The 16,611-nt window shown below is 36.8% G+C and overlaps 2 protein-coding genes across 2 annotated transcripts; one reads left to right on the plus strand and one right to left on the minus strand.

Moving 5' to 3' along the window:
• Nucleotides 1–613: 613 nt before the first annotated feature.
• LOC143548536 (uncharacterized) lies at nt 614–8,023 on the plus strand. Its single transcript, XM_077039666.1, has 12 exons — nt 614–1,111; nt 4,481–4,629; nt 4,731–4,827; nt 4,938–5,037; nt 5,427–5,494; nt 6,169–6,246; nt 6,791–6,855; nt 6,933–6,999; nt 7,092–7,274; nt 7,551–7,607; nt 7,674–7,769; nt 7,882–8,023. The coding sequence occupies exons 1-12, from the start codon at nt 614–616 to the stop codon at nt 8,014–8,016; spliced, it is 1,593 nt and encodes a 530-aa protein (XP_076895781.1). The 3' UTR covers nt 8,017–8,023.
• Nucleotides 8,024–8,937: 914 nt separating this feature from the next.
• Nucleotides 8,938–14,962, minus strand: LOC143548537 (uncharacterized). Its single transcript, XM_077039667.1, has 4 exons — nt 14,749–14,962; nt 13,374–14,054; nt 11,579–12,514; nt 8,938–11,225 (listed from the first exon to the last, which is right to left on the minus strand). The coding sequence occupies exons 1-4, from the start codon at nt 14,960–14,962 to the stop codon at nt 8,938–8,940; spliced, it is 4,119 nt and encodes a 1,372-aa protein (XP_076895782.1).
• Between the last annotated feature and the right edge of the window lie 1,649 nt (nt 14,963–16,611).

Consider the following 16,611-nt stretch of genomic DNA (forward strand, 5'->3'; position numbering starts at 1 on the left):
AATTCCCATCGGTCGACCAAGTTATGTCGTAACCTTCAGTACAAAATAAGCAACTCATGTGTATTTAATTCATTATCTTAGTGTGTCGCTCCTTAAAACACAAACTAAACTTATTTGGCAACGTATCAATTTTAAGAGTCGTGTGACCGTCAGACGCCAGGAGGCTTTTTGGAAGTAGTCAGTGACTGGGAATAGGATTCAGTTATACCAATTACCAAAAGGGACGGAGCGGTGTTCCTGATCTTACATACTCATGTCTTGTCCCAACCCCGCTCGATCTTGTGACCTAAACAAATCTTGCAAGAACGTCTTTGACCGAATCAAACAAAAATTAAGGTATTAGACTAATAAACTAATTACCATAGTCCTTAAAAGTATATATATATAGTATCCATTGTGTTTATTGCGACACAATCAAACTAATAATTACTTGACTACGTACCCCTCTCTCTAGAATTCGCTTTCGCTACACCGACGGTCATTCCAAATTACACACCACACATTCGTCCACACCTACCTCACATTAGACCTATTCATTTTCACTATATTTATTCATTAACTACTCCTTTACAAGGAAAACATTCTTGTAGTGCATGAAATCAACTCTACAACAATGGAGCACATGATATGCAACAATTGTTACAATGAAGACGACGACGACGCTCTCTCCCTCAAAGACCTCCAAATGTACGATCAAACCGCCACAAGCTCCATTCATAGCAGTCCTAGAAAGTCCTCGTTCGAGTTCTTCCCCACACTGTTCCCCAGTGAACAGCATGGGGAAGAACAACTAATCCAAGCGGGATCACTTATTCCCTCTTTGGTTAATGAAGAGTTGAATAACCGATCCTCATCGCTCAGGTTATTACCTGAGCAGGAGATCAAGAAAGTGATCCCGCTTGGATCAGTGTCGAACCGAGATTTTGGGTCGAGTAGGCGGAGTGGGAAGTTGTCGAAGTCGAAGCGGATGAGGTTTATGTGTGGGCCGGTGATGGTTATGCCGGATTTGGAGATGAAGTCGATAAGGGAGAGGCAGGGACGGCTTGCTCCGTCACGAATGTTTTCGGTGACGGAGAAAGTGGCTGCCGTGACCGATACGAATAAGAATACGGTGAGCTCATGTAGAGCCCGGTTGAATTCTGTGTTTGAAAGGTCGTTTGCTTGTCTACCAATTTGATTCATCTTCTCCTTTGGAATTGAAGTTTATTTTTATGTTGACTTTTCCAAGTTTCTTTTAAGACAATACTTTTTATTGGTTTATTCGTGTACTAAGTTTTGACTATTATTATTATGTTTGAGGTTATTGTAAGTTAGTTTGATTGATTCGTGTCTATATCTAACAAATGAATCTTAATCTCAATGTTTTTATAACCGGATTAGATAACGAGCCAGTTAAACCGGTTGGGCCAGTCGAACGACTTTTGCTTAAAAAAGTGTGGGAAAAAATACTTTTAAACATTTTTTTATAGAAAACCGGTTCAACCGGTCTGGTTTTTTGGTTGGACCGGCCGGTTTTCTAGAAACCGAGCGAACTGCATAAAACCAGACCGATTTGTTGACCAACTCTCGGTCGGACCGGTACACCGGCCGGTCCAGTCTCCACAACATTGGCTACTCTCCTATGCTCATTTTTAGAGTGTTTATGAGTTTACTTGGAGAACATAGAAGATTACGGTGTGAGAGAAGGAGATGAGACGTGTTTTAATTATTTTGAAGCTGTTTTACAGCAAGATCAAGAATCAAAATAGAAACAAGAGTGACGTCAGCCAATTTTTACTATCATTCGTTAGAGATGCAATAACTAGTTTGTTACTGTAAAGCTATGTGTAACGGGCTTACATCCACTGCCACAACATCACCCGTGACGTATTGGGCTAGTGGGTGAGGGCGATCATGAGCGTAGTGTGAATTTTTTTGTTTATTTAATTTCTACAACCCCCAACCATGATCACACATTCACACACCTCACTACGTGCGTTATTGAGTGTGAAAAATGAAACCACTCATACCTATACAACGATGAAGTGCACACACTTTTTCTCTCATATAATAATAATATGATCATTACACATAATCTATGGATAACAGTCATATGTTAGGCACTTTGCAAAGTTTTTTACTTGTAATGAAAACATGTGAACTAAAATAAAGGAAAAAAAAACCACACAAAAGGAATTTATTGGCCTTCAACAAATCCATTATGCATCCTAGTTATCAGTAACCACTCACAACGTGTGCTGATAGTAACATTCTTAGTATTTTTACTGTTTTTAAAGCAATGATATTTAGTTTTAGGGGCATTTACATATATCCTCTTTCTAATTTTCCTTATTACATATTTTCTAAATGCTAAACGTTTAATTACATATTTCTTGTCCCTAACCCATATATACTATATATCTCTCAATTTCATTAAAATTAGCTTACTAATTGACCATTTTACCTTTAATGAACTAATTTACATATATCCCCATTTTAATAGTAACAAGTACATATATCCCAAATTTAAACCCAAACCGAGTCGGTTTTAAGACGAACATATTCAGATTATAACAAGATCTATTAAGGCTTGCAGTCTCCAAAAAAAATCGTCAGGAAAAGTAGACATGCTAGACAAAAAATCGACAGAAAAAAAACCGACGTTTGGGTGTTACTGCGATCCAACACCGGAAGAATGGAAGTCGTCGATGTTTGTAAGTTACTTAGCGATGGAACGCCGGATGAATGGATGATGATGCCGTTGTTTTTGTCAGATGTTTGGTTTTTTCATTATAGTATTGTGAATTGAAAAAGGTAAAATGGTAATTGTATATTAGAAGGGGAAATATGTAAATAAATGTTTAGCTTTGGGGATATATGTAATAATGAAAGTTAGGAAGGGGATATATGTAAAAATCCCTTAGTTTTATAGCTTAGCATACATGAAAACCTAAAAAGTTAAAATATAGAACTTTATATAAATAAGTTGTATTAATATTAAGTTCGGTTGATTTTATTCTTCGGTTATTATCATTGCATTGGGCTAGTGTGTAAACCATTTTGATTTGGTTAAATTCGGTTGATTTTATACGAGTCAAATTAAACATGACTCTTTCAATATAAAAGGTTAACTAAGCATTTATAAACTCGCTAGTTAAAAAAATAGTACTCAATTTTATATAAATCTTAGCACTTCATATTATCATATTATGAATACACACAAGCGGCTATGAGAGAGGGAGGGGAGGCCGACGACTCCGAGCCCGATAATCCAGGTAGACCCGAAAATTTTAAAGTTTTATGAAAAACATGTAAGCCCATTTTATATGTAGTAATGTTTAAAATCAATTACTTAAATTCATTTAAGTCCATTTTGTAAAAATAAAAATGCATAATCCAAACAATAACACAATAAGCCCATTTAAAAACTTAAGTTTTTAACCCAATTAAAAAAAAAATCCACTATCTTAAGGCTCGAGTTTTTTTTCGCATTCAAACAAAAAATTTTAATGATTCTTAACAACGATCATGAGTAAATATAAAATTTATGTAAACTCATATTATAATCTTTAATTATTAAAAAAAGTATAAATTTAAAAATATATAGTGCCTCTGAGATTCAAGCATAAACAACTTTGCCTCGGTTGCAAGTAAACCCCGAGATATTCTATGATCAAATGCTTTGTGGTTGTCACGAACTGGATTCGAGCCAGCGCCTCCGAGAGCAGCAAGCCCAGCAAACTACCATTTATTCTAATCGTGCATAGAGATTAGTATCTTTGATATACTTAGGAAAATGAATAGGCTATTATATTCTTTGTACTTTTCCAGTAAATGTGTAATTATATTGGAGAGTGGAGACTCAGATTCAATGGAGACTCAGATTCATCCCACTTAAAAAAACTTTGGAGAGTATGTGTCACTTAATTAATGAATACTGTGATTTTTGTGATCTTCAATTCGATTACGAGAGTGTCCAGGTTTTATCACTAGTAGGCATTCGGGTGGATGGATTTTCCCCGAAACTAGAGATAAATTAAAGATGCTTAAAGACTCCGTAGCTGGCTGTGGCCTTTTTCCCATCGAGTCACCCCATACAGTACTTGAGCCATTCTTGGCCGTTTAAAAAAAATATATGTGTTTATATTAACTCTTTTGGGTGAACGAATGAATTGTTTCGTAACAATAAAAATTAAAATGTATAAAATAAAATAAAATAAAACACCTGTTTCACAGTCGTCGTCCTCGTGGAAACTACGGCTAGGTCATATTTTTATTATTATTTTTTGTTATAGCGTAATTCACACCTGCACACGCTCATCGACCCAAACCTTTACTTCGATTTTCTGGTACGTAAAAACCCTTTTTTTCCATTTCCAAATTGGGTTTTTTTTTTTTTTTTTTTTGATAATTTTTAGGTACAATTTAGATTATGTTTATGACTGTAGATATGTAGCTTATATTGAGGATTATTATTAATTAGTTAGTTATACACTTGTAGGTGAAAATGGAGAACCCTGTTGTAAACCAACTGCCAGAAGCTGCTTCTTTGCCTGATGGATTTGTTGACAGTAGCTCCGCGGACCCGCTAACCCGGTGTTCCTCGGCTCGCGGTCGAGAAAGCCGAGTGCTTGATTACAAAGAGGAAAGGTTAATCGAAGTAGGTTCGCAGCCCGGTTTGATAGTGAATGACCAATGTAATATTAATATTTGCTTTTCTTGAAATGTTATTTGTTTTGTTATAACGTTAGCTGCGTTTATGTTGCGGCAGCCGAGCGAGGAGTGGAAAGGCTAGCGGACTGCGTGCACAGGATGGTGGTATCGGAGGGCGATGGAATAAGCGGAAAAGTATTTAGTAATAACTTTGTGCTTTTGGTTATGTAGACTTGTAGAATGTTTTCTTGTTTTTACTGAATTAATAGACGGGTTGTGATTAAGAGAGTTATGCTCGGTTTCAGGATACGAAGCGTAAAAGTGGAAAGCGTGCGTTCAAGACCGTACAGGAGTTTTTGGAGTTCACTTTGAGTTACCAGAAAGTTATTTCAGAAAGAGATGCAGGTGCGTTACAATGTTACGTATACTGATAACATGTGATTCAGTGATTATTTGTTCGTACATTATTTAGATTATGCACCAATCGACCGGTGTGCCGATAGTTGAGTGTTATGTGCCTTATGTCCAAGGCTGGATGCAAAACTACTATCGAGCCGGGGGTCTCACCGGAAGCAGCCTCTCTATTCCTACGGGGTAGAGGTAAGGCTGTCTACATCTTACCCTCCTCAGACCCTACCATAGCTTTGCTATTGGTGGGATATACTGAGTACGATGATGATGATGATGATGATGATGATTATTTAGATTATGCAGTCTCGGGTGGGTGTATATATTTTATTAATAGTATGTCATTCGTGTTGTTGCGTTGGTTTGATTATTCTTTCTTGTTACAGCAATTTCTATGAGGGATAAACTTGAGTCGTTGTGTCGGGAGCTACAACATCAAAACAAGATGTTAATGGTATGTTTCAATTATACGTACACGCGTTGATATCATTTATTCTCAAATTCTTTAGTATAACTTGATGGTTATTTCAGTATTAATCTATGTCAATGTCACGAAATCTATTCTAGAAAAGTCGTTACACATTATATTTCATAGTTGTGACTGACTAATGTTATCTGCATCTAGGGTTGGTTATGAACTATTTACGTTTCACGCTGTAGGTTTAACTCATTTGAGATTATCTGTATTACACAGACTGCAAATTTAGAAAAGCATACCATTTGGTTGTAAAAATCCAGAATATTTTCACAAGTTGCTTAAAACATCTTAAATAAGTGTGTTACAAGTCTTTTTCGGCTTGACGGATGATACAATGCTTATTTTGGTACTAGCGTTTGCGTTTAATATCATAGCGTATCGTTAAACGAAAATCTTTTTGTTTAACTGGTTTTCTATATACCAGGGCTATAATATCGATATGTTAGCTACTATTATACATATATAACTTATAGATGGCCCACCGATATATCAATCAATCAAACAATCAATCAAATAGTATCGTTCGGTTACTCGTTTGTTCGTTACGTAATAAACAGAATTACAATTTGTTTCTGTTGATTTACTTTTTTACGTTGTTGAATGGTCAATTCCTATGCTTACTATTTTATTGTTGTTTGGCTCATTGGCAGGATGAATGCAAAAGAGTATCAACAGAGAGTCAGAACTTAAGACTGGAGTTATCCGACAAGTTTCAGAAAGCGATAAAGGTATCAATATGTGTATGTAACATATGTATATGTGGGGAACTTGTTTATCCATACACATTGACACATGCATACTCCCTCTTCCCTAAAAATAAGGTAGCCTCTTGAGTTTTCAGTGTCAACCCTAATTGTCAAATAAAAGTTGGCACACAAGTTTTTATTGTCGTGCAACCAGTTTGTTTGTCGGTTACTCGGTTCTTTTTATACATTCCAAAAAAAAAAGTAAAGAAAACTCAGTTTGTTTTTTTGTTAAAGCCCGAAATCACACAGTTTTAACCTCCAGATTGACTCGTTTGACCTTTTGGTGACGATCTTTAAAATGAAGGGAGCATGCATGCCTTTCGTTTATTCATACTTGCAAATCCTATAAAGTTATCTACTTCGTTAACAGATAGTATGCTCTAAATTTTTTGAAATAATTTAAAAAAAACGTTATTTTTCTGTAATTCTTACTGCAAATAGTGTCTTTTTTATTGCATGATTATATGTGTCATGTTGCATCCGACAAGTTTTTTTTTTTTTTTTTTTTTTTTTGGCTGCGTTTTAGGATGTAACCAACAAGCTGGAGGAGCAAAGGGATGACAGTCTGACTCAACTGAAGGAAAATGAAATGTGAATTTTAACATTTCAATCTTTTTAACATATAGAAAGTATTTGTATATATAATATTATAATGTATCGTTTCTCAGGTTAAGAAACCAACTGAAGCAAAAGGAAGGTCAGATTGTGCTTGCTGAGCAACAGCATGCTCACCAGGTGATTCAACTGTATATGCGAATTAATGATGTGAACTTGTGTGAAAGTTATGCAATTTTATCATTTTATCATAATGATTATATTAATGGCAGTTGAAGCAGAAAAGTCTAGAACTCCAAATTGCAGATTTGAAGATCCAACAACATGAAGAAAATTTAGTTAAGGAACAGTCACAGATGAAGATGTATGCAGAGCAAGTGTCAGAATTGTTGGCAACAGAAAAGAATTTGCGTTCACAGTTAACCGCTGACGGTGAAAAGTTTCAGCAATTCCAGGTTAACCTTTGGCCATGTTAGGCGAATTTGGGGCGATTTTTTTTTTTTTTTTGGGGGGGGGGGGATACATGTCGCCATTCAACTTGGAAAAATAATATTTTTGGGGTGATTTTGGGCTACAAAGCGCTACACCAGTACACCCTAGAGTGAAACCCCAATCCCCCCCCCCCCTCTCCTGACAAGGCGCCTCCACTATGCATGGCCCAGTCATATCTAGTTATCTACACGTGTAATTGATGCTGAATTATGGATCTCAAACAAGATATTATTTTGCAGGATGCGTTGGTGAAGAGCAACGAGGTTTTTGAATCATTTAAGCAAGAAATGGGAAAGGTATGTGTGTTAGGCTCTTAACTCTATTCGTATATCGCTTATAAACTAATATATGTGCGGTTGTAGATGACAAAATCAATAACGGATCTTAAAAAGGAAAATACCTTTTTAAAGAGCAAGACCGAAAAGTCAGACTACACTCTCGTACAACTAGTGGAAGAGGTTAGCGAGTCCAAATAAATAAATTAAACTTTGTTGGTTATTTAACTTATTTCACAATAAAGAAGTTTCAGTCATTATCGGTAACTTTACATAAATTATTGTTTGTGAGCAGCGCGAGCACATGAAGAAGCAGCTGGAGAAAACCAAGAATCAAAAGGAGAAACTCAAATCATTATGCAGATCACTTCAAGCAGAGAGAAAGCAGAATCAAAGCGGTCAAAACAATGCTGATTCGCTCCCTGTTTGAATGCTACAACTTTAGCTTCCGTTTTCTCAAATCTTTTTTGTTGCGCTGGAGCTACGTTTTGTGCTTCCCCTGTACTTGACCGGCAAGATGATTGAGTCATTTTTGTTGCGCTGGAGCTACGTTTTGTGCTTCCCCTGTACTCGACCGGCAAGATGATTGAATCTCGACTCAAAACTGTTGATCTTTACATGATGGAATTTTGTACTCGAAATCGTTAGCATACTCGGTTGAATTTAGAAAAATGGCTCATCAACTAACAAAACTAGTATCTTCTTTGGATTTAAACAGACAGCTCAGGTAGTCATTTGACTTGATAAGTCAAAAATGTATGGCAGCTAAGATCTCTGATTAGAAAATATCACAACTGATTAGCATATTCCTTTTAATACATTTTAATACAATGTATACATACAGGAAGCTGTCATGATGTTGAAATTGCACCAACCACCAACCATTATTGCCGCTTGACTCCAATTATCATAAATCACACCCATGTCACAGATAGTGACCCCCCCACTTGTCACTTATTATTGTTCACCAAATATCAAATCAGCAAAATGTCATTTCTTTTTAAATATTATACCTACATAGTTTTATCAAAAGTTTGAAAATATCAAACCACCATCACTTTCATTGCTTAAATCACAACAATCATCAATCAAATACAATGGTTTAAGCTAAGGCTGCAAAAAAGAAGGATAAATAAAATTAAACATCTGGCCTGGCTCACCTAACCTGCCATACTTATTTTTAAAAAATAAAGAAAAAGAAACGGCTCCCAATATTACAAAACAACCTAAATCAAAAGAGACGGCAACAGTATAGAGAGCCATCATGTCCTACCACTGCTCAACTCAGTACAACAAAACATATATTACACATTGATGATAAAAGAAAAGGTCAAAGTTACCACCACCAGCTTCATCTGCTCCCGATATCACTAATGTTGCTTCTCCACGACTCCGGTCCGCCATTCTTGTACTGTTCGGTTTTCGCATAGTGCATTCTTATAGCTGCCACCGGGTCTGACACTCCATTGCAAGCACCACCGATCATGTTCATGCCGCCAACAGTTGTAGATAGTGTTTCAAACTCTTTCCTTCTTGGCATCTCAGGTAACAACTTATCGACTGTGAAAGACTGACCGTACGCATGGTAACTTGGACCTCGACTGTTGGTTAGTTTTCTAGTTTGAAAACCAGACACAACGTTTATGTTATTATGTTGTTCATTACCATTTTCTAGAGAAGGATGCTGGTGCTGATGCTGATCCAGCTTTGGTAACGAAGAAATGTTGCTAAAAGCAGCAGGATATTTCGCCAGCAAAACCGCGGAGCCTGGCAATGAAGGATACCCGGCTTGTATTATGTTCCCGTCCCATAACCCGTGATTTCTTTTCAACTGAAAATCACTGTAATCAAATTTCAAGTTGTAGGATTTTCCAGCATCGGGTTTTTCGTTCTCTTGTGTACTGCTGTTTGACTTTGGCAATGACCGATTAGTTATAATCTGACCGAACAGTTTCACGTCGCCACTTTTACTTGGCTTTTCAAGAGATGAGCTTTGTTTCGGTTGGTGCGGCATGTGTGTCAAATCGGTGCCCACCTGTATGCACTCATCAATTGGCAGTAAAAGACTCTCGTCCAACTTGAGTTTGCTTTGTGGTTCATTAGAACTTAGAGAGCGTTTGTGAAGATTCAACTGATAACCATCTATACTCGAAGATCTTTGACCACTTTTCCTGAAAGTGAGTCTAGATGACACGTCATCCTGGCTGCTAACAGTCTTCCTTGGGGGAATAGGTTCTTGGGGAAACAGGTTAGACATGACAAAACCATTATTTGTTTCCTGACAAGTGGCGGTATCTGAAGCTGCATTCAAGTCCAAAGTGGTTCCATGATTAGTAGTCAAACCCAAACTACTACCTCTTGAGTGAAAACCAGAATTAGGATCCTCAGCAGCGACTGTTTTGGCAACTGTTTCAGGTTCTTCAACCTTCGCACCTGATACAGAATCAGAACACGTGTTTTGTGGTGATTCCAGATTGGCAGCTTCACTGTCAGCAGCTCCTTCCAAATTACCCCCAACCTTATCCTCCACGACAAGCTCGGGTTCTCTACAATTGGTGGCCACATTTTGGTCAGATTCAACATGTTCTTCTCGAGAATCTGATGAGTGCAGGTCTTCAGCATCTATTTTACACTCCATTGATGACTTCTCATTAGAGATACCAGAACCACTGTCCACCATGCAAGCATCATCTTGATCACCACCACCACCTTGATTGGCTCCAGTTGTACCTTCACTACCAACCCCAAGATTCATCTCATCCAACCCAAAACATTTCTTAACCTTGCTAAAGAACACCCTGCACTGATCACTAGATCTTGTCCCCATGCATCGTGAAATCATGGAAAAATCCTTACCGTAAGTTTTAACTGCATTTATGAAACTAGACCTCTCTTCATCTGTCCAAATAGACGAATTCATATCTTCCCCACAACTGCCATCTGAACAAGTCTCCTCATCAACATCATTTAGTGAAGAACGACCTAATTTCTGGTGGTCAACTGAACTGGTGATGCAGGAGCCCAAAGCTTCTGATGATATGGACCCACATATCCCGGCTAACACATCAGCTGCAACCGTCTCCTGCTCGTTACAATAAATAGCAAAATCGTTTGATCGTTCGTTCACATTAGCCACCATTGCTGAAGCAGCACCAAGCATGTCAAGAGAAGTGGCCCCCGTCTCTCGGTTTGGTCTTTTCCCATGTGTCACCAAGTATGTACTGTTAGCATTAATAACACAAGACTTCCCTTTTGCAAATTTTGAATTCTTCTTTATATTTTGGAAACTCTCAGACTTGTGATTTTTGTAGTAATACTCAACACAGTCGGCGACTGTTTTGTGTTGAAAAAAAGATGCAATCTTTCTGAAATTTTTACCAAACAAAGCATACTGATCCAAGAACATTTGCTTATCTTCTTCAGTCCAAGAATTGACAACAGCCCTTTCCTTTTCAACATCAATAGGGTTCTCCACTAAACCGTTATCTGAAATGAACTTGGAGCTCATTCGTTCCCTCTTGTCTAATATAAAAGTCGGCATCTTCTGTTCATTCCTGTGAATCTTAACACGTGAATCTAAAAGCAGCTTGTTCACATATTCAACTACCTCTTCGGTTGGCAGCAGGCGCGAACATCCACCTACATAGATAGTAAAATTTTAGAACTCGCAAAACCTAATATGATATCAAAGCACAATGAAACAAAACCTAGTGGCAAACACCCAGAAAATATCAACTTCATAAAAGTTATCCCACAGGTCCCCAGGTAAAAGACGGCTAATTCATTGGTCCGCTTACTATGTATCAGCCATAACAAGTAGTTACAAAAATACTTTTAGCTTTAGCTCACATAATTCTTGTCCTAATTTTATGTTAGCGTCTTCATGCTAAAAAATATTAAAAGCTATATCTCAATTCTATAAAACGAGTAAAGCTCGGTTCCACTGTACTTATTGGCACAAAAAAGGCATATTAAAATTAACCATTACTTACCAGGAGTAGATGATCGATAATGGCTTGAAGCACGGTGCTTTTGAAAATCAGCATATCCCAAACGAGAGCTTGATTCAAACTTCTTATGTGACTTTGCACCAGATCTTACAGAGAGCAAACGAAGACTTTCCTTCCAGGAGTACTGAAATGTCCTAAACTTAAGAGTGATGACCCTTTCTTTGAACTTCAAGAAGCGCTTCCTCATAGAAATTCTTTTCTTGATCAGTGAATCATCCGTAGATCTCGCTATATCTGTACACAGATTTGTTGTTGGTAATAACTTACTAAGCTCATCAGATGCTCTACTTGCTACAACTTTGTTTGTGGCCAATATTGAATCATATAACTTATCATCTCTACCTAAATATACAGCACTACCAACGGAACCTGTACATGGACTTCCTGTTGAAACCTGATTACCATCCCTGCAAACATGGTCTTTAGAACATTCAGCTTTCTCAGATCTTTTGTCCAAGCAAGCAGCATCATCCCTGTGCTCTTCTGGAAAGGCATCAGCTTTTTTCATAGCAATATCTACTGAAGATGTGTTTCTTAAATTCACAGCATTCTTGTTGTTGCACTGATTCAAAACAAAACTTGAAGCAACCGAAACAGGACACGGACCTTCCTCGGGTATCAGTGACTTCAACTCATGCTCAAGAGAATCAATTTCAGATTCTGCGATTTCAATTGTCCTTGAAATATCTGCTTTCCACACCTGCAACTTGTCCATAGCAAAGCCAGACCTTGAAACAACAGTTGCATCAGTCTGCAGCAGTTCATCAAGTAAAGAGCTCAAGTTAACGTCTTCAGCAAGATCAAAATTCTCCAAATTAAATGGTAATCCAAGTGTGTGATTTTGAGACAAGGAAACACCAGGATTACAACTATCATTATCCACCGGTGTTGCCACGATAGATGTCTTCTCCTCTAGACCTGTCATGCCACAAGTAGCAAATAAAGTTTTAGATCAACCTTACCTAATAACAGAAAAAAAAACCAGCATAGGTATTTAACACACAAAGAACTGTGTTTATTTATCAACAGTCTAGCATTATTAATCTTGTATCAGATAACTCATATTCTGAAACTATCAAAAACTGACCACCAAAAAGAATCAAATTTACAGCTTCGGTGAGAACAGCTCAATAGACAATGACAAACAAAACAAATTTCCTTATAACACATTATCACCGCTTAAGCATTACTTTTTTGTATCTACTGCATTATATGTTTAAATTAAACTCATTATTTAAAAGGACAAACTACTCTCTCTTAGATGTGAGATCCTCCAATAATGATTTCTGTAATCCTAAATTGTAATCAATGCATTTAAAAAAGAGTGCTAAAAATCTTTTAGATAACTAGACTGAAAAAACCATATGTGTAAGTAACATTTTAGAAATCCTTTGCTTCATTCCCAGCCAAACCCAATTGGTTTAGTACAGAAGAGCATGCTAGTACAGAAGAGCAAAAGGCCTTGGAAGTCAAAAGTACCAGTACTATACTACCCCTCATGTTGTGGGCCAATTTCAAAAGCATTTCTAGCAGAGCACAGATAGTAACAATGAAGAATTGATAATTAAAGAAAGCAAAATCCAGTTCACTGTGTGACCTAAAAACATGTATTTCAGTGTTTATTGTTTTTCCCATAAAAGTATGCACACGGTCTTAACAAACATGAGAAATTAAGAACAGCCATTCACCATAAACCTCAGCGACAAACATAAACAGTGAGTAAATATGTTATGCAAAAAGCATAGCAACTGAAAACTATAGAGAGCATGCAAGTTACCTGGAGACAAACTGCAAGCAACCGAGCAAGACGTGACAGGAGATGCACTTTCTGAGTTACCAGTAAGACTTGGGCTTTTACCAGGAATACTGGAGCTAGGAAGCAAAGACTCCGAGCTACTGACACCATTAATCATTCCATTTCTGGATCCATTCTCTTTATCAACAATATCATCAGGGTCAACCTTTTTTTTCTCATACTTAGCCAGACCCTCCCCCCATCCAAGACGAGCCTTTTTGCGAGAGTTAGCCTCATCAGGTGTATTTGGTGTCACACAAGTAGAAGCATCCACAGAAGGTGACTGAGCAGCAGCAGCCGGTTGAGCCTCCATCTTGGTATCAAGAGGGTCCACCCCGACAACCTTACAACTACTTAAATGACTAAAACCAGAACCTCTAGAAGACAAGCTCCCAGAACGCATCCACTTAATAGGCTTCCAATCAAGCGAAGACCCCAAAGAAACCGCCTTCTCGAGCCGCTGGTCGCCTGTCGCACTGACTCCATCACCACTGCTCTTAGCATGTTGGTCATTCAACTGAACTTGATCCCAAGGATTTACAAAGTCTGATTGAGGATGAGAATTACCGTTCGGTGATGCACTCATTGCCCTAAAGCTTCCTCTATTCAAATCTTTCTGATTCCCAGGGTCCAGAGACACCGGTAACCCCGGCTTACCATGACCTACAAAAAAACAACCCAAAAAAACAAAATTTTAACAAATCAAGTAATGAAAAATTGCAAACATAAAACAAACCCCGAGTCATAACAATAACATCTACAAAACAAGCATACTCCCTCCCAAATCCATATCTCATCCCCTCATAATCAATAAAAATCATCAGATCTATACAATCACTAGCCTGTGATGAACCACATACCAGTCAATAAATATCTTTGACCCTAAAATTACTAGCCCGATTAGCTAAACCAAAAAAACTGAATCCAAAACCAAATTGAACCCGAAAACCAAACGATTTTGATAAAAAGAAAAAACTGAAACTTAGGTTTTCGATTCGGTTTTATCCCAAAACCACACCGAACCGCACCGCGCACACCCCTATCAAAAATCAACAAAAATCATCAGATCTATACAATCACCAGCCTGTGATGAAGTACATACCAGACATGAAAACTTATCCTCTCAGATCTAACCCTAATTCTATTAAAAACAATTAGGGCAAAAATACAGAAAATTAAAATATATACATACACACACATATATATATAGATTTAATATATTATAACCTAAACAACTAAGATCTGTCATCTGCACTTAATCTCCAATCAACCAGATTCCTAATTTCAAAACCCTAGAAACAAAAAACTAAAAAAAACATATATTAAAAAAAAACTAAAAAGTAAATCATAAACTAACCAGAAAACGGCCGGCGAAAGTCACAACCACCAGCGCCACCAGCGCCACCGCCGCCCCAGCGATAGGCCGACGGAAATCCACGGTTATTAATATTATTATTATTATAGTGAGACGACGGCGTAGTCGGCGAGTCTCTCCATCGCGGCGGAACAGCCACCTCCACAGGCTCCGACGAGGACGGCTTCCGGTCAATCGGCAACGTCTCCGGCGGCATCAATTATTATTAATAATAAGAGTTAATAATAATAATAATCGATTCAATTCCTTAAGCGCATCAATTGTGAGGAAGAGGCATTCAACACTGGTTGGTTGAAAATTAGGGTTTGTGATTGATAATTGATAATAATAATAATATTATTATTAATTAATATTAATATTATTAAGAAGAAGAAGAAGAAGAAGAAGAAGAAGAAGGTAAACTTTAACCTGAAGCTTCTTTCTTTGTATGCGTCTAGAAAATGTCGAGAGAGAGATAGAGTTGATAAGCTCTATTAATATTATTATTAATTATTAATATTATTTTCAAGGTTAGAGTGACGGGCGGGTGAGATTGTGTGTGTACCTCAATGACACTTGTTGAAGCATAATGTATTCCTCTTTTCAAGTCCGGGTTTGAAGATACGTATTGTGGCGGTAGATGAATTTAATTCGGGCTGACACGTATTCGGTTTGCTTTCTTTCTTTCCAATTTATTTTAGGTTTTTTTAAGTTATATTATATACTCGTTTTATAGCCGTCGCGTTGTGATGGTACATTATCGTATATTAGGTTGGTATGTGCGGTAAAAATTAAAAAACCAATTGTTGTGAATTTCTTTAGTGTCGGTTACGCTCGTTATGATACTCCGGTCGGTTGAGAAACTGGGCATTGTAGCGGCGAGTTAATGTGAATTTGTCCGGTTTCGTTTACATTTGTTTCGGTACCGGAACTAAAACAAAAAACAAATAGTTTATAGATATAAAGCAAAAAAGATTAAATCACCAGGGGATGGTTCATGCGATACGTGCGAGAAATGAATCTAGACCATTAATTATGTTTAATCAATGGTCAATAACATAAATGTCATTGTATAAATAGACACACATTTATGACATTTTTTGATTAAAAAAGACAAACATATCTTTTGTGATGTGGCGTCATTAAACCTTAAATTAATGTATTCAGCGGTTATTTTTCTTGCATAATCAATGATTATAAGATAATTAATACTATTTAATTTTTCTCATTGAAATTTTGCAAATAAAGTATAATTTTTTTTTTTGGAATTTATGGTTGCGTAAACTACTTATTTGTTTCCAGGATTTATTTATAAGCACATAATTTTTTCAACATTGCGTTGTATATTATGGATGTTTTTCATATAGTACCTACGTAGCAAAATTATAAACATATAGTTATGTGAAGGGGTTTTGTGAAAGTGTAGTTACCTATTGAATTCAAATTTATATACGTGGACGGAATCAATGTTTATATAGTAGTGTGTTGTGTGATATGTATGAACTATTGGTTACAGTGTATGGTGGTATTTCTAATTACGTATTGTGTAGGTTCATATATTATACCATGCAAGGATTAGTTCAATGTTAATGTATTTTTAGTTCATTTCATTTTCACCAACATGTAACTAATATTATAGGTGTAAGATAATTGTGCTTACTATGTATGGTATGCAGGATAAAATACTTTATATGTTGGGTGTGGGTAATTATGTTTACTATGTAGGGTATGCAGGATAAAAAACTTGATATGTTGTGTATGAAGGATATTTTTGTTTACTATGTAGGGTATGTAGGATAAAATATTTACTGTGTAGGGTGTGTAGTTTCATATATTTATTGTGTATGTGGTATTCAAATTTCTATG

This window comes from Bidens hawaiensis, unplaced genomic scaffold (genome assembly GCF_021521415.1).
Source record: "Bidens hawaiensis isolate Kalapana, Puna unplaced genomic scaffold, B.hawaiensis_p1.1 tig00015194_1, whole genome shotgun sequence".
Lineage (NCBI taxonomy): Eukaryota > Viridiplantae > Streptophyta > Magnoliopsida > Asterales > Asteraceae > Bidens > Bidens hawaiensis.